At 39.4% G+C, this 25,897-nt stretch overlaps 1 protein-coding gene across 5 annotated transcripts in view; it reads left to right on the top strand.

Moving 5' to 3' along the window:
* LOC109437491 (S-adenosyl-L-methionine-dependent tRNA 4-demethylwyosine synthase TYW1) overlaps window positions 1–25,897 on the top strand; it is a 237,210-nt gene that overhangs the window by 147,839 nt on the left and 63,474 nt on the right. For all 5 annotated transcript variants that reach the window (XM_074328473.1, XM_074328478.1, XM_074328475.1 and 2 more), the window contains exon 13: window positions 9,972–10,107. In XM_074328473.1, coding sequence (XP_074184574.1) covers window positions 9,972–10,107 — 136 coding nt within the window. The remainder of the gene's footprint in view (window positions 1–9,971; window positions 10,108–25,897) is intronic.

The following is a 25,897-nucleotide window of genomic DNA, read 5'->3' as shown; positions in this document are numbered from 1 at the left end:
CCCATTTTAAAAATCGAATTTTTTGGATTTGTTTGTTTGTTTGCTGTTAAGTTGCATGAGTTTCTATATATTTTGAACATTGATTTGCAAATGTTTTTCTCCATTCTGTAGGTTTCCTTTTCATTTTGTTGATCCTTTCTTTTGCTGTGCTGAAGCTTTTTCGTTTAATATAGTCCCACTTATTTATTTTTGCTTTTGTGCTGGCTGCACTGCCTGCTAACTGCCCCTTTGACGGTGGCTTTATGACACAGGACTAGGAGAACAGGCTCTGGAGTCACTTCTTGGCTTGAATCTCGTTGTTAAGATTATTAAATATAAGATGATCCACATATTGCCTTTGTGGATCCTTGAACAAGCTACTTAACTTCTTTGAACCTCAGTTTAATCATTTCTAAAATGGGCATAAGTAGCAACTACCTTGTTTTATGATGAGGATTCAGTGAACTGAACAAGAAGGGTGTAAACCACATAGCACAGTGCAGTCAGCACATGAGAGTACTCAGTTGTAAGTTCCTTCTCCTTCATTCTCTTTCTCTTTCTAAATTATTTGGCCTGATGTGACAACCCCGGATTGTCTTAGAGATTTTGGTTTTAATAGTATTGGATGTTAGAGGCACTTTGGTTATTTTTTTGTCCAATAAGAGCATCAAACATGCTATTTAATCCACTTGATTTTTTTACAAACATAAATCTCTGTATGTTTTTTTCCTTTCTGTAGAAATTAGTAGGCCTACAGAAAGGAAAAAGGGGAGAGGGATTTTTATGTTCAATGACACTGCATTTCTATATATGATCATTCTTAACTCAGAGATTTAAAATTAACAAGACAAAGGGTCATCACAACGATGACATCCCGACTCACTGGCATTTTCTATGGGGATTGGGCTGAGAGCTCTGTACCCTTTCATGGGGTTGTCCTGTGAACAGTTCTCAGCAGCTGTGTGAGGTCCTCAGGCATGGGGAGGACTGTGAGGACTTTAGGACTTTAAGGACATAACCTTCTCTGTGTTGGGGGAACTGAAATGATGCCCTCTCTGTATGGAACAGATGGACGACCGTGCTGGGTCCGTATTGCCCATCCTGGGGAGTAGAGGCCAGTGACAGGCAGATGGAAGATCCCTGAGCTCAGAAAATGTCCCCAACGTTCTTTCACTGCTTCTGAGCCCCTTAGGAATGAATGAGCTCTATAATTACCAAGGAGTTTTCCTCATCTCCATCCTTTCTCTGCTCCCTGGCAAGAGATCTATAAACTTCCTTGATTTTACCACCTCAGACATTTAGTATTGACAAAAATTCCGTATTGGGGTGGCTGGATGGCTCAGTTGGTTAGAGTGTGAGCTCTCAACAACAGGGTTGCTGGTTCGATTCCCATACGGGCCGGTGAGCTGAGCCCTCCACAACTAGATTGAAAACAACGAGCTGCCGCCGAGCTTCCGGAGGGGCAGCTGGATAGTTCAGTAGGTTAGAGCGCAAGCTCTGAACAACAAGGTTGCTGGTTCAATTCTTCCATGGGATGGTGGTGGGCTGCGCCCCCAGCAACTAAAGATTGAAAATGGCAACTGGACTTGGAGCTGAGCTGCGCCCTCCATAACTAGACTGAAGGACAATGACTTGATTTGGAGCTGCTGGGCCCTGGAGAAACACACTGTTTCCCAATATTCCCCAATAAAATAAAATAAATTCCTTATTGGTACTGTCAGTGTCCAGGACTTCCTTTTTTGCAAATGACGGATATTTATAACATAACTATAGTCTTGGGAATTTGCTATCCATCCTCTTAAGTAGCTACGGGGTCACAGTGAAAAGGTCAGTCCTGTTACCATTTTGCACTGGGCAGCTTTACGACAAAGTCCCTAACTATCAGGTGATCATAGCCAGCAGTATACATCAAAACAAGTTTTTTTCTTTTTTTTCTTTTTTCTTTTCTTTTTTTTTTTAAATTAAAGTTTATTGGGGTGACAATTGTTAGTAAAGTTACATAGATTTCAGGTATCCAATTCTGGATTACATCATTTATAAATCTCCCTGTGTATCCACCACCCAGAGTCAGTTCTCCTTCCATCACCATATATTTGATCTCCCTTACCCTCATCTACCACCCCCCTCCATCCTTACCCTCTGGCAACCACTAAACTATTGTTTGTGTCAATGAGTTTCTGTTTCTCATTTGTTTTTCTTGTTTTTTGTTGCTTTTGGTTTATATACCACATATCAGTGAAATCATATGGTTGTCTACTTTTTCTGTCTGAATTATTTCGCTTAGCATTATAATCTTAAGATCCATCCATGTTGTCACAAATGGTCCTATTTCATCTTTTCTTACTGCCGAATAGTATTCCATTGTGTATATATACCACAACTTCTTTACCCATTCATCTATCGAAGGACATTTTGGTTGTTTCCATGTCTTGGCCACCGGAAACAAAGCTGCAATGAACATTGGAGCACACATGTCTTAATGTATAAATGTTTTCAGATTTTTGGGGTAGATACCCAGGAGAGGGATTGCTGGGTCATAGGGTAATTGTATTTGTAATTTTTTGCAACAAGATCCTCCATCCTGCACACTGCCTTCCATAGCGGCTGCACCAGTCTGCATTGCCACCAACAGTGTATGAGGGTTCCTTTTTCTCCACAGCCTCTCCAACACTTGTTACTATTTGTCTTGTTGATGGTAGCCATTCTGACTGGGGTGAGGTGACATCTCATTGTGGTTTTTATTTGCATTTCTCTGATGAGTAGTGATGTTGAGCATTTTTTCATATGTCTATTTGCCATTTGTATGTCCTCTTTGGAGAAATGTCTCTTGAGGTCCTCTACCCATTTTTCAATTGGGTTGTTTTTTTGTTGTTGAGTTGCGTGAGTTCCTTGTATATTTTGGATATTAGCCCCTTGTTGGAGGCACTGTTTGCAAAATTCTTCTCGCATTCAGTTGGTGGCCTCTTTATTTTGTCGATGGTTTCTTTTGCTGTGCAGAAGCTTTTAAGTTTGATATAGTCCCATTCATTTATTTTAGCTTTTACTTCCCTTGCCTTTGGAGTCAAATTCATAAAACGCTCTTTGAACCCAAGGTCCATAAGTTTAGTACCTATGTTTTCTTCTATGCAGTTTATTGTTTCAGGTCTTATGCTTAAGTCTTTGATCCATTTTGAATTAATTTTGGTACATGGTGACAGATAGCAGTCCAGTTTCATTCTTTTGCATGTAGCTTTCCAATTCTGCCAGCACGATTTATTGAAGAGGCTGTCTTTTCTCCACTGTATGTTTTTTGCTTCTTTGTCAAAAATTATCTGTCCATATTTATGTGGTTTTACTTCTGGGTTTTCAATTCTATTCCATTGGTCTATGTGTCTGTTTTTCTGCCAATACCATGCTGTTTTGATTATTGTTGTCCTGTAGTACAAGTTAAACTCAGGGAGTGTGATACCTCCAGCATTGTTCTTTTTTCTTAAGATTGCTTTGGTTATTTGGGATCTTTTGTGGTTCCGAACAAATCAGATGATTTTTGTTCTATTTCTTTAAAAAATGCCATTGGGATTTTGATGGGGATTGCATTAAATCTGTATATTGCTTTGGGTTATATGGCCATTTTAACTATGTTGATTCTTCCAACCCATAAGCATGGGATGTCTTTCCATTTCTTTGTGTCTTCTTCAATTTCTTTTAAAAACGTCTTATAGTTTTCAGCATATAGGTCTTTCACATCCTTGGTTAAGTTTATTGTTAGGTGTTTTATTCTTTTTGCTGCAATTGGAAAAGGAATTGGTTTTTTTTACTTTTTTTCCTGAGATTTCATTGTTAGTATATAGGAATGCAATGGACTTTTGTACATTGATTTTGTAGCTGGCAACTTTAATGTATTCGTTGATTGTTTCTAATAGCTTTTTGGTGGAGTGTTTAGGGTTTTCTATATATAGCATCCTGTCATCTGCAAAGAGTGACAATTTGACTTCTTCATTCCCACTTGAATGCCTTTTATTTCTTTCTCTTGCCTGATTGCTCTGGTGAGGACTTCTAACACTATGTTGAAAAGCAGAGATGATAAGGGACAGCCCAGTCGTGTTCCTGAACGTAGAGCAAATGGCTTCAGTTTTTCCCCGTTAATTATGAGATTAGCTGAGTCTTTGTCATATATGGCCTTTATTATGTTAAGGTGTTTTCCTTCTATACCTATTTTGTTAAGTACATTAATCATAAATGGATGTTGCATCTTGTCAAATGCTTTTTCTGCATCAATTGATATAATCATATGATTTTTGACCTTTATTTTGGTTATGTGATGTATCACATTGATGGATTTGCGTATGTTGAACCATCCTTTTACCCCTGGGATGAACCCTGCTTGTCGTGATGAATAATCTTTTTAATGCATTGTTGCATTCGATTGGCGAGAATTTTGTTTAGGATTTTTGCATCTGTATTCATCAGAGATATTGGTCTGTAGTTCCCTTTTTTTGTGTTGTCCTTGCCAGGTTTTGGTATCAGGGTAATGTTGGCCTCATAAAATGAGTTATGGAGTACTGTCTCTTCTTCAATGTTTTGGAAGAATGTGAGCAGGATTGGTATTATATCCTCTTTGAAGGTTTGGTAGAATTCACTAGTGAAGCCATCTGGTCCCGGACTTTTGCTTTTGGGAAGGTTTTGGATGACTGATTCAATTCGTTACTGGTGATTGGTCTGTTTAGAGTTTCAGTTTTTCATGGTCAGCCTAGGAAGGCTATATGTTTCTAAGAACTTGTCCGTTTTTTCTAGGTTATTGAATTTGGTGGGATATAGTCCTTCATAATATTCTTGGATGATGCTTTGTATTTCTGAGGCATCGTGATAACTTCCCCTTTTTCATTTCTGACTTTGTTTATTAGTGTCTTCTCTCTTTTTATCTTAGTGAGCCTAGCCAGGGATTTGTAAATTTTGTTAATCTTTTCAAAGAACCAGCTCTTTGTCACACTAATTTTTTCTATTGTCTTTTTGTTCTCTATTTCATTTAGTTCTGCTCTGATTTTTATTATTTCCTTTCTTCTGCTGACCTTGGGTTTCACTTGTTCTTCTTTTTCTAGTTCTTTAAAGTGTAACATGAGGTTATTTATTTGGGATTATTCTTGTTTCTTGAGATAGTCCTGTAATGATGTAAATTTCCCTCTTAAAACGGCTTTCGCTGCTTCCCAAAATTTTTGGTAGGATGTATTTTCATTCTCATTTGTTTCTATGTATCTTTTGATCTGTCCTCTAATTTCTTCTTTGGCCCGGTCGTTCTTTAAAAGTATGTTGTTTAATCTCCATGTATTTGTGGTTATTCCTACCTTCTTGTTGCAGTTGATATCCAATTTCAAAGACTTTTGATAAGAGAATATGCTTTGTATGATTTCAGTCTTCTTAGATTTGCTGAGGTTAGCTTTATGTCCCAAAATAAGTTCTATCCTTGAGAATGTTCCATGTACACTAGAAAAAAATGTATAGTCTGATGTTTTCAGATGAAGTTCTCTATAAATGTCAATTATGTCCATTCCATCTAATGTGTCGTTTAGGGCTGCTATTTCATTATTTATTTTCTGTTTGGATGATCTATCCATAGCTGTCAATGATGTATATAGGTCCCCTAGTATAATTTTGTTTTGGTAAATTTCTCCCTTTAGTTCTGTTAGTAGTTGCATGGTATATTTCGGTACTCCCAATATTTATGGGACATAAATATTGATGAGTGTTATGTCTTCTTGTTGTATAGTCCCCTTTACCATTATGAAATGTCCATCTTTGTCTCTTGTTACCCTTTTCACCCTGAAGTCTGTTTCATCTGATATCAGTATAGCTACACCTGATATTCTCTGGTTACCATTTGCTTGGAGTGTCAATTTCCACCGTTTCACTTTGAGTCTATGCTTGTCCTTGTAACTGAGATGTGTCTCTTGGAGAAAACGTGTGGTCGGGTTTAGTTTATTGAACCTATCTTCTACTCTTTGCCTTTTTATTGGTGAGTTCAAGCCATTTACATTTAGGGTGATTATTGATAATGTGAGGATTTCCTATCATTCTATCTTTAGTTTTCTGATAAGACTGTGTCTCCATTGTTTCTTTGCCTTTTTGTTGTTGTCTATTGTTTCTGTGTGGTGGTATTCTATGATTTTTCTCTTTTTTGTTTTATTACAGTATATATTTCAGTTCTGGATTTTTTTAAAGTGGTTACCCTTAAATTTATGTAAAAGAAAGTTTGATATTTAGAGTATTCCATTTTCTTCAGCTTGCGTACTCTCTCGATTCCCATATTCCCATTCAGACCTTTAGTCTCCCCCTTTTTATGGTTTGGTTGCCACAAATTGTCCCTGTTGATGGTGGTCGAATAGACTCCTTTAGTATTTCTTGTAGTGCAGGTCGTGTATTAGAAAATTCCCTCAGCTTCTCTATGTCTTGAAAGGTCTTTATTCCTCTTCATAGCTGAAGGATATCTTTGCTGGGTGTATTATTCTTGGCTCATAATTTCTCTCTTTCAATAGTTTGAATATTTGGTTCTACTCCCTCCTGGCTTGTAGTTTTTCTGCCGAGAAATCTCATGATAATCTAATGGGCTTTCCTTTGTAGGTTACCGTCTTCTTTTCCCTGGCTGCCTTGAGGATTCTTTTTTTGTTGTTGATTTTTGACACCTTCAATACAATGTGCCTTGGAAAAGGCCTGTTGGGATTGAGGTAACTAGGTGTTCTATTTGCTTCTTGGATTCGAGGATCCAGTTCTTTCCACAAGTTTGGGAAGTTCTCATCGACTATTTGTTTGAATATACTCTCTTTTCCCTTCTCTATTTCTTCTTCTTCTGGTATGCCCATTATTCTTATATTGCTCTTTCTGATGGAGTCAGAAAGTTATTGTAGAGTTCTTTCATTTCTTTTAAGTCTCAGGTCTCTTTCTTCTTCCATCCGTGTCATTTCCATGTTTCTGTCTTTGATGTCACTGATTCTTTCCTCCATCAGGCCAACTCTACTACCTAAGCTGGCTGTTTCATTCTTCATTTCTTCTATTGAGTTCTTAATCTCCAGAAATTCTATTTGGTTCTTTTTTAAAGTTTCAATCTCTTTGGTAAAATGTTCATGTTGTTCTTTGATAGTGTTTCTGAGTTCATTAAACTGCCCTTCTGTGTTTTCTTGCATCTCGTTGAGTGTTTTCAGAACTGCAGTCTTGAATTCTCTGTCATTTAGGTCACATATTGCCATACCTTTAAGTTCATTTTCTGGAGACTTTTCACTTTCTTTCTGAGCTATCTTGTTTCCTTGGTTATTCATGACAGTTACTGATTTACTATTTCTCTTCCTAGACATCTACAGGAGTGGCTTCTGCAACAGGTTGATAGGGAGAGGTCTTTCTTTTGTTTTCCAGTACGTGATGGTAGAATGTTTTATTTTCTCTCTGACTGAAACCTTTTTTTCTCTCTCACACTGTAGTGTTATGTTTTCTCTGCACTATTCCAGCTTCTCACACAATGCGGGGATTCCCTGGAAGGCGGGCTTCTCTTCTGTTAACAGTTCGCTTGGGTCATAGGGCACTGTGTCCCTGTGGGGATATGGAGAGCTTTTGAAGTTCCAAAGCTCTTCCTGCACCAGAATCAGAGCCCCTGTGTTTCAGCAGTTCTGTTTTTTCCTGCAGGGATCCGCCCAGATAGGTGGGGAGAGGGGCGGGGTGAGTTGTGAGAGGTCGGCCATAGCAATGGCAGCGACCACCAGCACAGCCAGTCCTGCTTCCACAGCTCCCTCCCCTTTGCCGAAATTACTTGGGCTGTGAATCTATGTCTGCGTACCACAGTTCTCAGAACTGCAAATATGCTGTTCTTTTGATCTGACACTATTCCGCTTCTAGCACTCGGCAGCTGTGGGCAGGTGGAGCTCTGGGAGTGTAGGGAGGGCGTGGCTAGTCTCAGTGCCTAAGGCTTTCATTCTCTATGACAGTGAGGGCTTAAACCACCGTTTTCACCCTTCCCTTAGTCTTTGCTCCGAGGTCTGTACCGTGAGCATTGGGTGTAGCCGTGTTATATGCTGTCCCTTCAGCCCTATGGGCCGTAGTGGAGCCCTTGTAGTCCGACTTCTTCCCTCTCTTGCAGCTGCAGTAGTTCCGGGATGCAGCGAGCTCGGAGCACTGAGCTAGGTCTGCGTCCTGCGCCCGCGGCTCCATCTCCACACTTCTCCCTTCCCCCCTCCACTTGTCGTGCGATTTGCCCACCTTTAAATGAATTCAGTAGTGAGACTCTTCGTCTTGCCTGTCTGCTGTGCAGGGAGTTCTTTGTGGAGTTATAGTTGTTGAATTTGTTGTAAATTCCAGGGGAGATTTTCAGAGGCTCACCTCACGCCACCATTTTGATGACGCCTGGTTCTTATTTTTATTTTTTGGGAACCATAAGGTCTGTTAAGGTAGCATAGCTTCTTTGTTGTTAAAGGGGCACCCAGCAAAGTGGTGATAAGACAGGATGCTGCCATTACTGTGCTGCTGGTCTGCAGTTTTAGTAACTGATATCCTGTGCTCAGTAGTGACACAGCAGTGAAGTTTTAAGGGTTCCCTTTGTATCTCAGTGCTGGAGAAAGATTAAAGCAGTGAGAGTCTGCCAGCATTTTAACCACTTGTTTCGTAACTTTGGTCAAAGCTTCTCCACTTTTAATAACTTTGGGTTTAGACTCTTCTGATTTTTCCATATGTCACTAAGCCAGATCATTACAATTCTTTGTTTGGCCTACATGCCCTTAAAAGTTCTGTCAGCTGAACTCAACAATACCGTCTAAACAGTAGCTTTCAGTGTGTGTATGGCTGGATGAAAAGAAAAATACGGTTCCTGTCCTTCAAGGTCTCACAAACAAAAATTGATAAAGCTGATCTTGATATACAAAGCACATAAACTACTTTAATGGTGCCTTTTATGGCATGTGAATTCTCTCAGTTTTTAAAAGTGCATAGACTTTGAAACAAAAACTGCATAAATAACATTCTAAGGGTAAATACAAATGTGAAATATTTACAGAAAATTAATAGTGGCATAATTTGGTCAGAGGATTATTTAGGGGACATTTTCCCTTTCTCTAGTTCTAAGTTTATTGAAGGTAATGAATTATGAGACCAATGTGAATGGAGAACAGAGGCTTTGGAAAAAGTACAGTCTGAGTTTAAAAGTGGCAAGAAATCTAGTAGATAAGAATGACATTATAAAATGAGTCCATGAACTTGAGAGAAGTGGAGAATGAGTGGTATTATTCATGGGCGCTGATTAGGAAGGCAGAGAACGTGAGAGCCTGCGGCCCAGTCTTCTCCTGGGCTGTGTGTGGCCCTTCATGGGCGCTGGGTTAGCCCACTGACTAAGTACATGGGCCTGACTTGAGCCCATTTCTGCTCCGGAGGCATAGGTGAGTCCCTAGTGCGACTTTGTGCCCTGCAAAGGCGACTTGCACTTTGGGGGTTGTTTCTTGTTCCTCAAGAAATCTTCCGTCAGCGAACTGATGGTGGGAGAGGACCCATCTGCACAGACCACAATGGTTTCAGCTTTCAGCTGTGTGAGTCTTAAGTCAGTGTTTATGGGGCAACCTTGATCTGAGAGGATTGTTTTCCAGTACATGACGGTAGAATGTTTTATTTTCTCTCTGACTGCAGCCTTTTATTCTAATTGTGCTGAGCTGGTGGGTCAGACCTAAAGCTAGATCTTCTTTTGTTTTTTGTCCACTAAAACCTAGTGTCTTAAGAGGGGCCAGTATTAAGTAATTGAATGTTTTCAGTTTATTACGGATGGTGTCCAGTCATTTTTAAAAATAATCAATGGACATCCCACTCTGTCACATTAAAATCGTTATTTCAGTCTTCTCAGAGAAGCAGAGGGCTCTAGACCTGGTGAAATGTTTAATCACCTCGTATATTACAGACTGTCATTTTTACATCATGAAAAGCCTGAGATTGGCATAATTTTATTTTTCATTCTTGTGTTGTTGTTGTTGTTGTTTAAATTTTAAATTACCAAGGAAGCTCATGCCAGTTACCCAGTTGTATGTCAGCGTGGATGCAAGCACGGAAGGCAGCCTGAAGAAAATTGACCGCCCGCTCTTCAAGGACTTCTGGCAGAGATTCCGCGACAGCTTAAAAGCCTTGGCAGCAAAGGTAAAAATTATAACATCTTTAAAAGAAAAAATAAATGAAGTAGAGAGAGGTTTTTTGTTTTTCTCCTCCCTTTAAAAAAAAAAGACTAAATAAAATCTTCAACTTTTATTATTTAATAAATATTGAGTTCCTAAGTTTGTAGCACTCTACCTTAAACAAGGTTGGACAATTAAGTTCATGAACTTTCCACCATGTCAGCACACGGAATGTATATTTGCTGACATACATGTTATATACATGTTATTTGCCCCTCGTGTGCTTAGGGAGAGAGTAGTGGTACATAGCAACCCTGGAAGAGCTGTCAGCAGATAGTGTGTGTTTAAACGTGAAGTTAATTTTCCCGACTTTCTAGAACCGAATCTCCTACCTTATGAGGAGTGCCACCTCAGAACGCCCAGATTTACCGTCTTTCCCTGCACACCTTTGCCCCTCTACGTGCTCCCTTCTGGCACACTGACCTTCCTGCTCTTTAGACCTGAGTCACCTCTGCCTCTTCTTTCCCATTATCTTCACATTGCGGTAGTCGCCATTTTCTGTCAGTTCTACCTCTCTTCCTTCTTGTAGCCATTTCCCCCTTTCTCTTCTCTGCTCTGCCCTGCTGTTCTTCATGCTGTACCAAAATCTGACTGAAAAGGAGAATCACTGCAGGAGCTTAAAACACTACAATTTCCTGTTTTCAGTGGGATTGGAGAACCTGCATTTGAAACATCCCAGATGACTTACTGTGCAGCCAGCGACAGGGGTCACTGTCCCAGGAAACCTCTCAGCACTTACTTTGGCCCGGTGCATGCTTCCAGAGCCACTACTTGCTGTATCCCCAGGGATGCTATTTTTCCCTGCTTACGTTGCCATTTCTGCATGGGTGCCCGCATTTCCTGAGCCTAGATCGTCCTTTCTTTCCATTTCCTTGACTTGTGGAAGTTCTGTGCAGCTGTCAAGCAAGGCTCAGCTTCATCCCTGCATCTGCCCTGTTAGTAGCTGCCCCTTTCTTCCTTCCTACATTTTGTATCTACACAAACACTTTATTTCTTCTGGGTTTACCTAGCCTCTAGATTCCTTCCTCATGTCTGAGTTCCACACGATGTCTATCTCAGAGCATTTTATGGTATTGATAAATGTTATCTTAAAAGCATAAATGAGTGGAAACTCTCCAGAGCTTTGTAGTGAGTGGTAAGATGTATCATGTACATTTTCTTGACTATTCAGCTGATTAAATCTTTTTTCCCCTATTTCATGCTTGAGAAGTTAAGTCAGTGCTCCTTTGGCAATTAACAGCGACGCTATTTAAGAAATGCAAAATCGGCATTACTTCGGTTTCTGATCTCAGTTTATTTATAAAGCTAGCAGGTTCGGTGCTTGTTGGGTGTGGGGACAGAGTCCCAGAGAGCAGTTTCCAGGCTCTCGGCCTCACATGGAAAGGTGCTGGCTCGGGTAGTAGATGGCCGTCAGCTGTGGCTAATTGACCATCAGCTGTAACCAGTTAGCCAATTAGCCACTGATATAACTGCCGCGGCTGCGCTGGTTGGTGAGTTGAGAATTGAGTCGGTCAGTTGGCAGGCAGAGAAGCGGACAGCAGGTTGCAGGTCATGCGACTCCAGCCTCCAGTGAGACTGTAGTGCCACCAGTGAGACTATAGTGGTATGACTCCCCTACCTATGGCTCCGTGGGTGTTCCTTTTTGGCCTCACCATATCCTGCGTTCTTATATGGGAAGCGGGAGCAGAGACCCCACAGGTCGCCTCTCACGACAAATGATGGAGTGAGCAGGGTCCCCCACATGACATTGGGTTCCTAAAATCTCCTTGTGGACTTTAACTTCAGCCATATCCTCTTGTTACTGAGACAAAAAGTATGAGATACATCGCATAAAAATCAGAATGGATTTAGGGGGGAGTAAGCATCAGGAGCTGGCACTATCCGACCCATTGAGACTTTTAGCTTGACTGTGTTCTGAGTTACTGTGGAAGATGAGGAGTAGGCATTAGCAACTGGCTTAATAGCTTGCCTTTTCTCTCTTGGCCAAATTTTCCACAAACTAAATATCTTGAAGTTACAATCCTTTGGATGTCCAATTCAATTGTAAGTACTCTGCGCTGACTCACTGTCGTGCGGGAGACCCTGCTCGCAGCGCCATTTGTCGTGCAGGGAGGCCTGCGGTGTCTCTGGTCCCGCTCCCCATACAAGAACGCAGGATATGGTGAGGCCAAAAAGGAACACCCACGGAGCCATAGGTAGGGGAGTCACACCACTATATTCTCTCTGGCGGCACTATACTCTCACTGGAGGCTGGATCCACACTGTCCGCAAACCGCCATCCACACTTGCCAGCCCAGCCTCCATCTTCTTGCTAGCCCCTGTTCTTCCTCTCTTCTCTCCCTCTCCTCCGTAGCCGCAGCAGTTATATTAGTGGCCAATGGCTCACTGGTTACAGCTGACGGCCAATTAGCCACAGCTGATGGCCATGCAATCACATTGATGGCCATTTACTACCTGAGCCAGCACCTGTCTATGTGAGGCCGAGAGCCTGGAAACTACTTTCTGGGGCTCTGCCCCCACACTCACTGATGGTAATGCAGCAATTTCAAGTTGTACAGTGTTTCCCCTCCTGTGAGTTCCTACTCATGGCATCGTTACTGTGTCCCCGTTAACCAACTGGGAAAATTTCCTCGGGCTGTTTAAACTGTGTGCCTGCAGACTGGGCAAGTGCTTTCTAAGCATTTTTTAGCAATTAAAGTTTGTTCCTCATTCTTGTATTGTTGGTGTTGTCATTTTAGAGAGAAGATTTGTGGCAGGAAGTTGCTGTTTAAATAAAAAGTTTTCTTTAAATCAACTCAAACTATGTTATTTCCTTTTGAATATTTGATATTATTAGGATGATAGATAATACCAAGAAAGGTCTGTTTTACTGTTAACACTCAAAAATAAAATGTGTATGTTGTAACTATATTAGCTATAATGTAGCTAATATATTGTAACTATAGTTAATACGTTATAAGTATATTAACTACATTAAACATATTATTGTTACTATAATCTGATATCATTTGAGTTTTAAATAAAAACCCATTTCAGGTATTTTAATTAGAATAGCCATACTGTTATGGTCTGTTACTTGTTTAGTGTTTTAGTTTACCTGAGCAAGGAAAGGCCCTTGAAGAGAGTTTCTTGAACTTTATAAACAAAGAATTTTGATTTGTCTCACAAGTTTCAGCCTATTTATGAGGTAGTACAACCCAAAGTAGAGGAAGGTAGCATATCTTGGTTTTTATACACTTTGCAAATATGATGTTTATATTTTCAGATCTTTATCTTTCGTCAAAATGTTTCTTTTCAAATATGAGGAAAGAAATAGATTGGTACTTGAGTATGTGGGGCTAAAAATGAATTCCGTCTAGATAACAGCAAAAAAATGTGTTAGTTTCAATTTCTGTCCATCATAACTAGTTGTCATACAGTCCTGTTTCTAAAAAAGAGAAATTGATCTTGTACAAGACAACACTGCCTACCTTTGGCAGTAGACTGTTAGCAACAGTGTGATAGATGTGTTTCTGTTGGCACATTATGCCAAATTGAAGGTCTAGTGGGAAACTGAAGTAATCAGTCCTTTTCCATGTTTAAGCAATAGCGTTAATATGCTTGAGACCACATATTTGAAAATGCAAAAGCCAGGAATAATCCCCTGCATTACACATTCTTGGATATTAGAGCTGAGCATTAGCCATCTTTGTACAGGTGTGAGCACGTCTGACAGACATGGGTGTCATGTGGTGTTGTTTAAATGGGCCTGCTGTGCATTAATGCGATAGCTCTGGGTCTCACATTTAAGTAGACCCATGTGTCCATATGCCCCACAATTTTCAAATTAAAAAGTAAACAATTTACTACTTGACCTTATCTATGATTATAAACATTACATGTCGATTATAGAAACTTGGGGAAGTAAAGTTAAATACAAAGGAGTAAGGAAAGGAATTACCTGTAATTCAAGGACCTTCAGACACCACTGTTGACATTTTAAAGTACTTCTATTTGATCTTTTTGGTGGGGGTTGAGGGGAGTGCTTGTTTACATATGATTCAATTGTACGTATATGCTTCCTGTTGTTACAACATTGAATCATAAGCGTTTGTCTGTGCTGCTAACATCTCTGTTACCTTCATGTTAAAGACAGCTTAGTCTTTCATCTCACTTAGTGTGAGGTGTTCTATATATACAGAGGGCCAAAAAAAGTATACAAATTTTAAGAAAGGAACAAACTGTATGACAATTGTGTTGGTGGTAACTGCTTTGAGCACCTCCTCTTGTAATTGCAGAAGTCCAATGACTTGTATTCATCTTTTGTTTTCAGTATATATTGAGTATTACAATTTTAATACAGTTTTTTCCTTGCTTAAAATATGTACGAGGTCAGACAGTTAAGTTCACAAACTCATCCTAGAAAAAGTGCTACATACCTCATTGCTGAATATCCCTATGGTCACCTTCAAAGTACTCCCCTTGGGAAGCTATGCACTGATGCCAGAGCCTAGTCCACCCTTCAAAGCATTTTGGAACTCTTTTTCTGGAATGGCCATCAGAGCTGTTGTCGTGTTACACTTGATGTCCTGAATGTCATCAAAATGTCCTCCTTTCAATATTTCCTTTATCTTCAGGTAAAGAAAGAAGTCACTTCAGGCCAGATCAGGTGAGTAGGGAGGGTGTTCCAATACAGTTATTTGTTTACTGGCTAAATACTCCCTCACAGACAGTGCCATGTGAACTGGTGCATTGTCGCGATGCAAGATCCATGAATTGTTGGCAAAAAGTTCAGGTTGTTTTCGTCTATGTTTTTCATGCAACTTTCTCAGCACTTCCAAATAGTCAATTTGGTTAACTGTGTGTCCAGTTAGTACAAATTCATAATGAATAATCCCTCTGATACCAAAAAAGGTTAGCAACAGCATTTCAACAAGTATCCGAACTTAGTTGTCTGACCTCATGCACATTTTTTGGCATCCTCTGTAATGTGCATATTGGTCTCTGCCCCTGGTTCCTGGCACAGAGCAGCTAAGTGATAACAGCAGAAGAAGCATTTTCTAGAGAGGAGAGTGGCTGGAAATTGAGTTAGTGATCAATCATGCCTACATGGTAAAGCCTCCATAAAAATTTCAAAGGTGCGGGGCTCAGGGAGCTTCTGGGGTGCTGCACACACGGAGATGCTGGGAGAGGGCATGGAAGCTCCTCATTCCTTCCCACACCTGGCCCTACACCTGTCATCCATCTGGATGTTAATCAGTACCCTTTAGCATATCCTTTTATAGTAAACTGGTAAGCAGTAAGTAAACGGTTTCCCTGAGTTCTGTGAGCCACTCTAGCAAATTAATGGAACCCAAGGAGGAGGTCGTGGGAACCTCCGATTTATAGCTGATCAGTCAGAAGCACAGGTGGCGCCTGGACTTGAGATTGGCATCTAAAGTGGGGGCCAGTCTTGTGGGACTGAGCCCTTAATCTGTGGGATCGGACACTATCTCCAGGTAGATAGTGTCACAATGAGTTAAATTGTAGAACTCCCAGCCGGTGTCACATAATTGCTTGGTGTGAGAAATGCCTCCACACATCTGGGTTCAGAAGTGTTATGACTGTGGTATAGTGTGAGAATAAAAGAAAAACACCGGAGAGAAATTGAGTTTTTCTGACTCAGTGGCTTCACAGTGTCATCAGAGACCCAGGTTCCTATCTTACCCTTGACATTCAACATAATGGCTTCCATTCTGAAGTATACTTCCTGGTTCAAAATGTTTGCTAGAGCTCCGGTCGTTATGTTGGCATTCCAGCCTTCATTTTGAGCAAGTGGTTCAAAGATGGATACAAAAAGGCACATCTTACTTTTAAGATGATTTTCACAACGCTTCCATTTCCATCTTGTTGGCCAGAACTTAGTCCCTTAATCACAGCCTGCTGAGGAAGACTGGGAACTGTAATCTGTTTGCTGAGTGTACTGTTGTCCCTACATAGTTCAGGCACTCTGCTTATGAGGAAGAAGGGGAGGATGGGTAGGTATTGGTAGGTGATAAGCAATCTACCATCAATAAGCTCAGCATTCAATTCAAATGTTAGACAAGTACAGCACAATAAGCCTGTTAGGAAGAAGGAAATAATCAAGATAAAAGAAGAAATTAGTTAATTTGGGGGGAAACCCAAATATTGGACATACAAAGGTTATTGATGCTCATTACCAAAGTAATCTTAGTGGCTTGGTGGAGATGGAAGGCAGATTGCGTAATGTTTATAAGGACAGAAAACAAATGGCATCTTGGATGGGAGACAGAAGACTTTGAGTTTGTTTGGGGGATATTATTAGTTGCTTTATTTGAAGTGGAGGACGGTCTGAAGATGAACATGTAGGAGAGAGGAAGATGTCAGATGGTTGATCTTTTTATATCTCAGAGGTATGTTCTATTTCTAGAATAATCGTTTCATCAGTACCTCTGGATTCTTTAGTTATTGTGATGTATGTGTTATTAAAATAAATATCCTTTACATTCATTCAGCACAGTGTTTTAGTAAGAGTTTTTAAAAAATCAGTGACTGTCCTGTACCCAAGTTGGAACTATGGCCCCTTGCCAAGGCTTATTTGAGAGGTAGAGTTATTTGTCCTCGTGTGCAGAGATCATGGGTTTTCATCTGGCAAACGGCTGGCGAGGGATGCTCCAAGCTACTCAGGTGGCTTAACAGACATTTTAAAGAATGACCATCACTTTCTGTTTGTTTTTGGTGCTGTTTACCTTTAAATTTAAAATGGCATTAAAGGAAAAAAAATTATGTTTATTAAAAGTGGTTTGGGATTAAAAATGATGATTGAGTCATCAGTCCCCCCATCGCTAAGAGACCATGGGGCATTTTTTTCCTGCCACTTCATAGATTTCATCCTCTTTAATTTCTTCCAAATGGAATCATTCAAGGCCATTCATCTTAAGGCTTATTTTTTTACATTTTAGCTTAGGTATTGCCATTTGGGGTATTGGAATTGAACCTTTTTATGAAAATCATTGTGTTTGATTTATGGAAAGAGTGGAGGAAAGGGAAATTAAAAAGAACGGTCAGAAGCCAATTTCTTTTGCTTATTGAAACCAGAAAGAAGGAAGCACTTTCTCAAATTGACATTTGAAGACCCTTATTAGTGCATTAGGGAAATGAGATAGTGGAAACTATGTGTTCTATTTGATATATGGCAATGTGAAGATAACTTGTTCCTCTGACCTGGCCCGTAAGAAGATAGCATATGTGGCAAACATTCATAGGAATAAAAAAACATTCTGCCATCAGTTCCTTGAGATATTGGATTGAAATAAATACTATTTATATCCAGTCATTTGCACTTTCACTTCATCCAGCCACACAGTGGGAAAAAAAGGTATTTTACCTGTGATAAGTTAGAAATGTTAAAAATCATGTAAATAGCATTTGAATAACCTTTGGAGTTTATTAGCTTTATCGCTAACAGTTTTAGAGTTTTCTGATGAGATATCCTCTAGCTTTGGAGTTTATTTATTAAAACAAACTAAAAGAAAAACCAACCCTCCCCAACCCCACAAACAACAACCAAAAAAGAAAACCTTTCTGCCTGTATTAAAAACGCAAAGGGGATATGTCAGTCATCTTCCTCCGAATTCCTGAACCACATCTCCAAGACATTGGGAGACCCTGAGTCCGGTGACGGAAGGAAACCTTCATTTTATATTACCATAAAGAGCATTTCTTTTTTTTTTTTTGTATTCCTGGCTCATGATAGAAAATTATCTTGTTATTTTTAGACTCCTGGTTGCCAGTTTCTGGGGGTGATAGGATGTAGGGACTGGGGACGGGTGGGAGGAAGGTTAGAGACCACCTTATTTTCCTTATCATCTCTAAGAGGAAAGTAGAGAAATACAGCCCACAAACCCACCTCCTGCTCATCTTTTTAGGTGGTCCCATTTAGTGGAATTGCATTGTTTTTTAATACAGTGGTTTCTTTACCAAAAGTAAAGATTATACTCTAAAAAAATCCATGTAGGGCTGGCCTGGTGGCTCAGGCAGTTGGAGCTCCGTGCTCCTAACACCGAAGACTACCGGTTTGATTCCCACATGGGCCAGTGGGCTCTCAACCACATGATTGCCTGTTGGACTCCTCAATTCCCGCAAGGGATGGTGGGCTCTGCCCCCTGCAACTAAGATTGAACACGGCACCTTGAGCTGAGCTGCCGCTGAGCTCCTGGATGGCTCAGTTGGTTGGAGGGCGTCCTCTCAACCACAAGGTTGCCAGTTCGACTCCCGCAAGGGATGGTGGGCAGTGCCCCCTGCAACTAGCAACGGGCAACTGGACCTGGAGCTGAGCTGCGCCCTCCACAACTAAGACTGAAAGGACAACAACTTGAAGCTGAACGGCACCCTCCACAACTAAGACTGAAAGGACAACAACTGGACTTGGAAAAAATCCTACATATTGTTCCCCAATAAAGTCCTGTTCCCCTTCCCCAATAAAATCATTAAAAAATAAAAAAAAATAAAGAGAAACCAAACAGAAGAGTATAAAAAATATCACCTCTAAAAAAAAACCATCCATGTAGTAGGAAAAGTCAAGTTTGAAGAATTTTGCACTTAAAGGAAAATTTAGATTGAAGTTGGGAATTATAGTGAATCAATGAAAGCCCTTCTAAATACTATATTCATTAAATAAAAGGACGAGGGAAATCATATTGTATCCAGAGAATTCTAACATCTTACAAATCCTTCATTCGGAATGGTACTATCGATGTCTGCTACTCTGTCTTTTGCTTGCGGTAACATTTGTAGACTCCCCTATGGTAACCACTCCGTAATTTGCAAATATGTTTTGTTCTGTGTTGGTGCAGAAGTAAAGCCTTTGCTTTTTATTTATTTTTTTCCTGTCTGACCCATGACTAAATTGTTGACTCGTGGGTTCCACTATGGTTCAAGAAACCCAAAGAAACTGATGCATGAAATTAAAAGCCATGGGATAAATTTTACTTAATTCCCTTAGTTTACCATATTTTGAAATGTGCTCCTTAACACAGTTAGCTACTTGTACAGCCACCTACAGTAACTTTACACGAGACCTCCCCAGAATTTAGTAAAATTAGAAATTTCCTGTCTCCTAATGGGTTCTAAAGTGCATTTTTAAGGCCTGGGTTTCTTTTGTCCTTTAATTGTTACTCATGACTATAATCCAAAACCTCCACTGCTTGAGTCTTTATTTTCTAAAGACATAGGTATGTAACCTATGTCTTGTTTTTTTAACCTCTCCAATGGTAGTGATTCAGAATCCCTGTACGTACTCATTTAAATGTTCACAGTTAAGGAAAATAGATACAGGAGCAAATCTATAAGTAGTAGACTTTGACACATGAGGAAATGGTGATGAAGTTTGACTGGGTCTGGTGGCAGAATCTGAAAGCAGTTACCTCCCAGCAGGAACAGTAGACTGCTGTGTGTGTGGGGTTGGGAAACTACAGATGAAATCTGGCTTGCACCTGTTTTTGTAAATACGTACAGTTTTATTCCAACACAGCATTGCTTCTTGTTTACATTTTGTCTATGGCTGATTTCTTGCTATTCTGGCAGAGTGGGATGGTTGTCACAGGGACCATTTAGCTCTCACAGCCTAAAACATTGACTGTCTAGCTCTTCCCAGAACAAGCTTGCCACCGCGGAGGATGTTTGGAAACTGCTCGCCAACGGACACCTCTGCACCTACTTCCCTGCTGACCCTCCTGGACTCACGCTGCTCATTAACCTGCCCTACCACCACTTGCTTCCTGAGACTCGCTCCCCGCTTGGTTTCTCAGAGTCCTTCACTCGTCTCCTGTTACTTTTTTGCCGCCTTCTCCCCCTTCAGGCTTCTCCTTCCACCCTGTCAGTGGAGGTGTTCCCCGACCTTTGGTCCTCAGTTTTCCTCTTGGCCTTTCAATGATCTGGTCTGGGCACATTCTGCTCTCCTTCCCCGTTGCCCGCAGCCTGCCGGTTCCCCACCTCAGTTGTTTTCTGTTTTCTAACCAAAATGCGCCTCCTCTACACGTTCACCGGATGCTTTGCGGGCACCTTGGAGTCTAACTGAGAGACACGTGTAACTGGGCCCAGGGCTAGCTGCCCCACGTGCATAGGAGCCAATACTGTGGAGCCAGTTTTTGTAAAAAGAAAAACCTTTTATTGCGAGGTCCACCTGCATGAAGACAGGAGGCAAGGCTCAAATCTGTCTCCGTGACCGCTGGTTTTGGAGTTACATTTAAAGGAAGAAGAGAGCGAGGCAGGGTGGGGTATGGTTTATGCAGATTCTATGCAGTTCGGTATTTCAGCATAATGAGAGCTTAGTGCGCAGGTGCTAGCGGATCCTGGGGTCTCAGGCACGGCAGGTTTGAATGGGGGGCAGGGGCGTATGTAGTCCGCAGTGGAGGCCCACACGGTGACACTGACGTGTTACTCTAGGTGAATTATTTCTCTAGTGCGCATGTCTGACTGCCTGATTTGTGGCCTTTTTCTGTTATCTCTGCAAAACAACGCAGTGTCCCCTTAGGAATAGGACAAGGCCGGTTTAGACTGGCTCTGTGGTTGCACAGTGAGCTGTCTCTTCTCAAGCCCGCTTTCCTCCTCATCCCCGTGTTCCTATTAGTGCCGCTACTCTACATCTGGAAGAATTCATTTTTTCTCTGAATTTACACGTTTCATACTTGCTAGATATTTGTCTTATGTTTCTTGGTCTTTCCCTTTAATTACCAAAGCAATATATGCAATATATGCTGAATATGCATGTTTTTTTAATCTTATGTGTGTATGTTTGTATATATATTTAATTGGGAAAGGGGAACAGGACTTTATTGGGGAACAGTGTGTACTTCCAGGACTTTTTTTCAAGTCAAGTTGTTGTCCTTTCAGTCTTAGTTGTGGAGGGCACAGCTCAGCTCCAGGTCCAGTTGCCATTGCTAGTTGCAGGGGGCGCTGCCCACCATCCCTTGCAGGACTAGAGGAATTGAACTGGCAACCTTGTGGTTGAGAGCCCACTGGCCCATGTGGGAATCGAACTGGCAGCCTTCGGAGTTAGGAGCATGGAGCTCTAACCACCTGAGCCACCGGGCCAGCCCGAATCCTGTATATTTTTTATAGGTATCATACTGTATGTGTTGTTTTGTAGTCGATCATTTTAAGAAAAAAAATTACTTTATCAAATTTGCCCTCATATAAAGTACAGAAGTATAAAAACCAAAACTGCCCTGTTTGAGCCCCCACCCCCTCGCCACTTAAATCTCACTTCCCAAAGGGATCTCTGTTTACCTTAGAAATTATTTTCACTGACATGTTTAGTTGATATGAACTAGACTTAGATTTTTAAAAGTACAAATTAGATCCATTTTGCATATTGCCTACAGGTTGCAATATATTTTTTTAAATAAATATATTTTGTACAGATTAAATACAAATAATTTTACCACCTTCTTTTAAATAGCTGTACCTTATTTCACGGACATATCATCATTTATTTAACCATTAATTAATTGATGGTTATTTCCATTTGTTTATAATGAACAGTGGAGCATGTTTTTATTTTTTTAATGAACTTGTATTTTAGAACAGTTTTAGATTTACAGAAAAATTACAAAGACAGTACAGAGTACCCATGCACCCCCCCACTCACCCATTTTCCTCTGTTATTAACATTTTACATTCCTATGGTATATTTGTTATAATTAGTGAACCAGTATTGATACATTACATTCATACTTTATTCATATTTCCTTTTCCTGTTCTAGGATCCCATCCAGGGTCCCACATTACATTTAATAGTCTCGTCTCCATAGGCTTCTCTTGGCGGTTCTTTTTTCTGACTTTTCCTTGTTTTTGATGCCTTGACAGTTTTGAGGAATACCGGTCAGGTATTTTGTAGAACTTCCCTCGGCTGGAATTTGTCTGATGCTTTTCTCATGATTTGACTGCTGTTATGGGCTTGGGGGGAAAGACTGCAGAGTTCAAGTCTGTGTACAGTAAGGTTCTCACTGTGCTGTGAAGTTCTGTGGTGTCCACTGATACGGAGTGTCTCGTATCCACTACTACAGTATCACAGAAACAGTTTCACTGCCCAAAAAGTCCCCTGGGTGTCACCCGTTCAGTCCTCCGCACCTCCGCCCAAATCCCTGGCAACCACTGATCTTTTTACTCTCCATATTTTTTTATTTTCTAGTATGTCATATAATTAGAATCATGTAGTATGTAACCTTTCAGACTGGCCTTTTTTCACTTACACATATGCACTTAAGTTTCCTCCATGTCTTTTCATGGCTTGATAACTCATTTCTTTTTTGACTAATATTTATTGATGGGTATAGCACAGATTAGCCATTTGAAGAACATCTTGGTTGCTTCCAGTTTGGGGTAATTATTAGTAAAGCTGCTGTAAACATTTGTGTGCAGGCTTTTGGGTGAACACAACTTTTAAATCAGTTGCGTAAATATTCGGTTGGTGCAAAAGTAATCGCGGTTTTTGCAATTATTTTTAACCTTTTAAACTCCAATCACTTTTGCACCAACCTAATACCTAGGGGCATCATTGCTGGGTTGATGGTAAGTCTATGTTTAACTTTATAACAAACTGCTGTTTTTTGGAAGTGGATATAACATTTTGCCTTTTCCCCTAGCAGTGGAGAGCCCCTCATCAGCATTTGGTATTGTGAGTTATTTAGTTTTAGACATTCTAATAGCCACATATCTCGTGCTACGTATCTCGTTTTAATGTGCAGTTCTCTAACGGTAAATCATGTTGGGCATCTTTTAATAAGTGTATTTGCCATCTGTATATCTTTTTTCTTGAGTTGTGTGTTCAGATCTTTTACCCATTTCTTAATTGTTTTCTTTTTTTATTATTGACTTCCAAGAGTTCTTGGTATCTTTTGGATATAAAATTTTTTTCAGATGTGTGTTTTGAAAATATTTTCTCCCAGTCTGATTTGTCTTATCTTCTCTTAACAGCATGTGTCTCAGACCAGAAGTGTTTAGTATTAATAAAGTCAAACTTACCAGTTTGTTTGTTTTTTGTGAATTGTGGTTTGTTATTGGATCTATAAACTCATTACCAAACCCAAGGTTACACAGATTTTCTTTTGTGTTTCCTTCTAGAAGTTTTATAATTTTGCATTTTACATTTCATTTTATGATTCCCTTTTAGTTAGCTTTTGTGCAAGGTATAAGGTCTGTGTCTGGATTCATTTATTTATTTATTTAATATGGATGTCTAAATATTTCTAGCACCATTTTGTTGAAAAGACTATCTTTTCTCTATTGAATATCCTTTGCTCTTTTGTCAAAGATCAATTGACTATATTTTTATGGGTCCGTTTCTTGACTATCCCATTGATCTATGCATCTTCTTTTGCCCATACCATACTGTCTTAATTACTGTAGTAATAAGTCTTGAGAATGGTTAGTGTGAGTCCTCCAACTTTGTTCTTCTTTAGTGTAGTGTTGACTATTGTAAGTCTGTAATTCGTTCTGTATAAACCTTGCAATCAGTTTCTCAGTATCTACAAACTAGCTTGCTGAGATTTTGATTGAGATTGTGTTGAATCTGTAGATCAATTTGGGAAGTGACATCTTAACAATATTGAGTCTTCCAATTCATGAACACAGAATATCTCTCCAGTATTTAGATTTTCTTTAATTGGAGTTTTATAGTTTTTCTGCATAAAGATCTTGCACATAGTTTTGTTAGATTTAAATATAAGTATTTCATTTTTTGGTGCTATTGTAAATGGTATTTTTTAAATTTCAAATTCCAGTTCATTGCTGGTATATAGGCAAGCAGTTAAATTTTGTTTATTAATCTTGTATTCTTGCTATACTCACTTAATAATTCTAGCATTTTTTTGTCAATTTTTTTATGATTTCTTATATGACAGTCATGTCATTTGCAAAGAAAAACGATTTTGTTTCTTCTTCTCTGATTTTTATACTTTTCTTGTCTTATTGCACTAGCTAAGTCTTCTGGTACCATGTTCAATAGGAGTGGCAAGAGGGAGCATCCTTGCCTTATTTGCAGTCTTAGGGGGAAAGTAAGTGTCCAGTTTCTCACAATTAAGTGTGATATTATTACCAGCAGGTTTTCTGTAGATATTCTTTATTATGTTGGGGAAATTTCCCTGTATTCCTAGTTTGCTGAGAATTTATCATGAATAAGTATTGGATTTTGTCAAACGCTTTTCCATATTAAGTCATATGATGATATGAGTTTTCTACACTAACCTGTTGATATGTGATGTTGAGTGACTTTTTGAATATTGAACTAACTTTGGATACCTGGAATAAATCCCACTGGTCAGTTAGTATGTAAACATTGTTGGATTCAATTTGCTAATAATTTGAACTTTTAAAAAAATCTGTGCTCATGAAAGATATTGACATCAATTTTTCCTTTTTAAATGCTTTTATCTACTTTTGGCATTAGGGTAATGCTGGCCTTGTAGAATGCGTTGAAAAGTATTCCCTCTGCTTCTGTTTTCTGGAAGAGATTGTGAATTGATATAATTTCTTTCTTACATGTTTGGTAGAACCCATCTGGGTCTGCTACTTTCTGTTTTGGAAGGTTATTATTTATTCAATTTCTTAAATATATATATAGTCCTAGTCAAATGATCTGTTTCTTCTTATGTGCATTTTGTCTTCAAGGAATTTGTCCTTTTTGTCTATATTATCAAATTTGTGGGCATAGTGTTGATTTTAGTATTCCTTTATTATCAGTTTATTGTCCACGGGTCAGAAGGGATGATCCCTCTTTTTATTTTTGATAGTGATAAAGTATGTTTTCTCTCCTTTTTCTTGGTTAGCCTTTTTTTTTCTTCAAAGAATGAGATTTTATTTTGTTGATTTTTCTCCATTGGCTTTCTGTTACTTTCAGCTCTAATTTTTATTATTTTTTTACTTGGTTTAGGCTTAAATTACTCTTGTTTCTCCTCTTTCCTAAAGTGGAGGCTGAGGTTATTGATTTTTTTCATATTAGGACTATATTGTGGTCCTTTGTGTATTCTTTTACGTGAAGCTTAATTGCCACATAGCCATTCGTAAAGTCGGTTTGCCATTATTTTCTTAACTCACCTACTGTTAAGTACCACTGTGAAAACCTTTACACATCTTTGTTCACATTTCTGATTAATTACTTAGAATTAATTCTAGGTGGGAAATTCTTGAGGCAAGAGATTACCATTATGAAGGTTTTTAATAGGCATTGCCAAGTTTACCCTTTAATACATTTGTATCATATAGTCTTGTCATTTCTGCACATTCTTACCAACCTCAGACATTAATATTCCATCATTACTCAGCTTTATAACCAATAAAGTATTTTAGATAAATTTTTATCATATGTCCTATTTTTAATGTTAATTTTTTGACTGCAGTGTAATATACATCACTGAAGTATACAAATCCTGTCTACAGCTTGATGCATTTTTATAAAGCCAATTCACCTGTATAATTATCATCCTGAAAGTCTCTTTCATGTACCTTCCCCAGCATGAAGGCTCCAGCCCCAAAAGTAACCACTCTTCTCAATCATTCACTGTGTGCTCTTTTACTTGGTCTAGCTTCTTCAGTAGCATTATATCTATCAAATTTATCCATGTTATTGTATGTAGCAGTAGTTAATTTATTTCACTGCTCTATAGAATTCCATTGTGAATATATCACAAAAATGTTTAAGTTCATTCAATTGTTAATGAACATTGAGGTTGTTTCCAATTTGTGTCTATTATGAACATTGTACTCTGAACATTTTT

This window comes from Rhinolophus sinicus, linkage group LG03 (genome assembly GCF_036562045.2).
Source record: "Rhinolophus sinicus isolate RSC01 linkage group LG03, ASM3656204v1, whole genome shotgun sequence".
In the NCBI taxonomy this organism is placed as follows: Eukaryota; Metazoa; Chordata; class Mammalia; order Chiroptera; family Rhinolophidae; genus Rhinolophus; species Rhinolophus sinicus.
The sequence above is the reverse complement of the archived record's forward strand: the minus strand, read 5'-3'. Positions and strand labels throughout refer to the sequence as shown.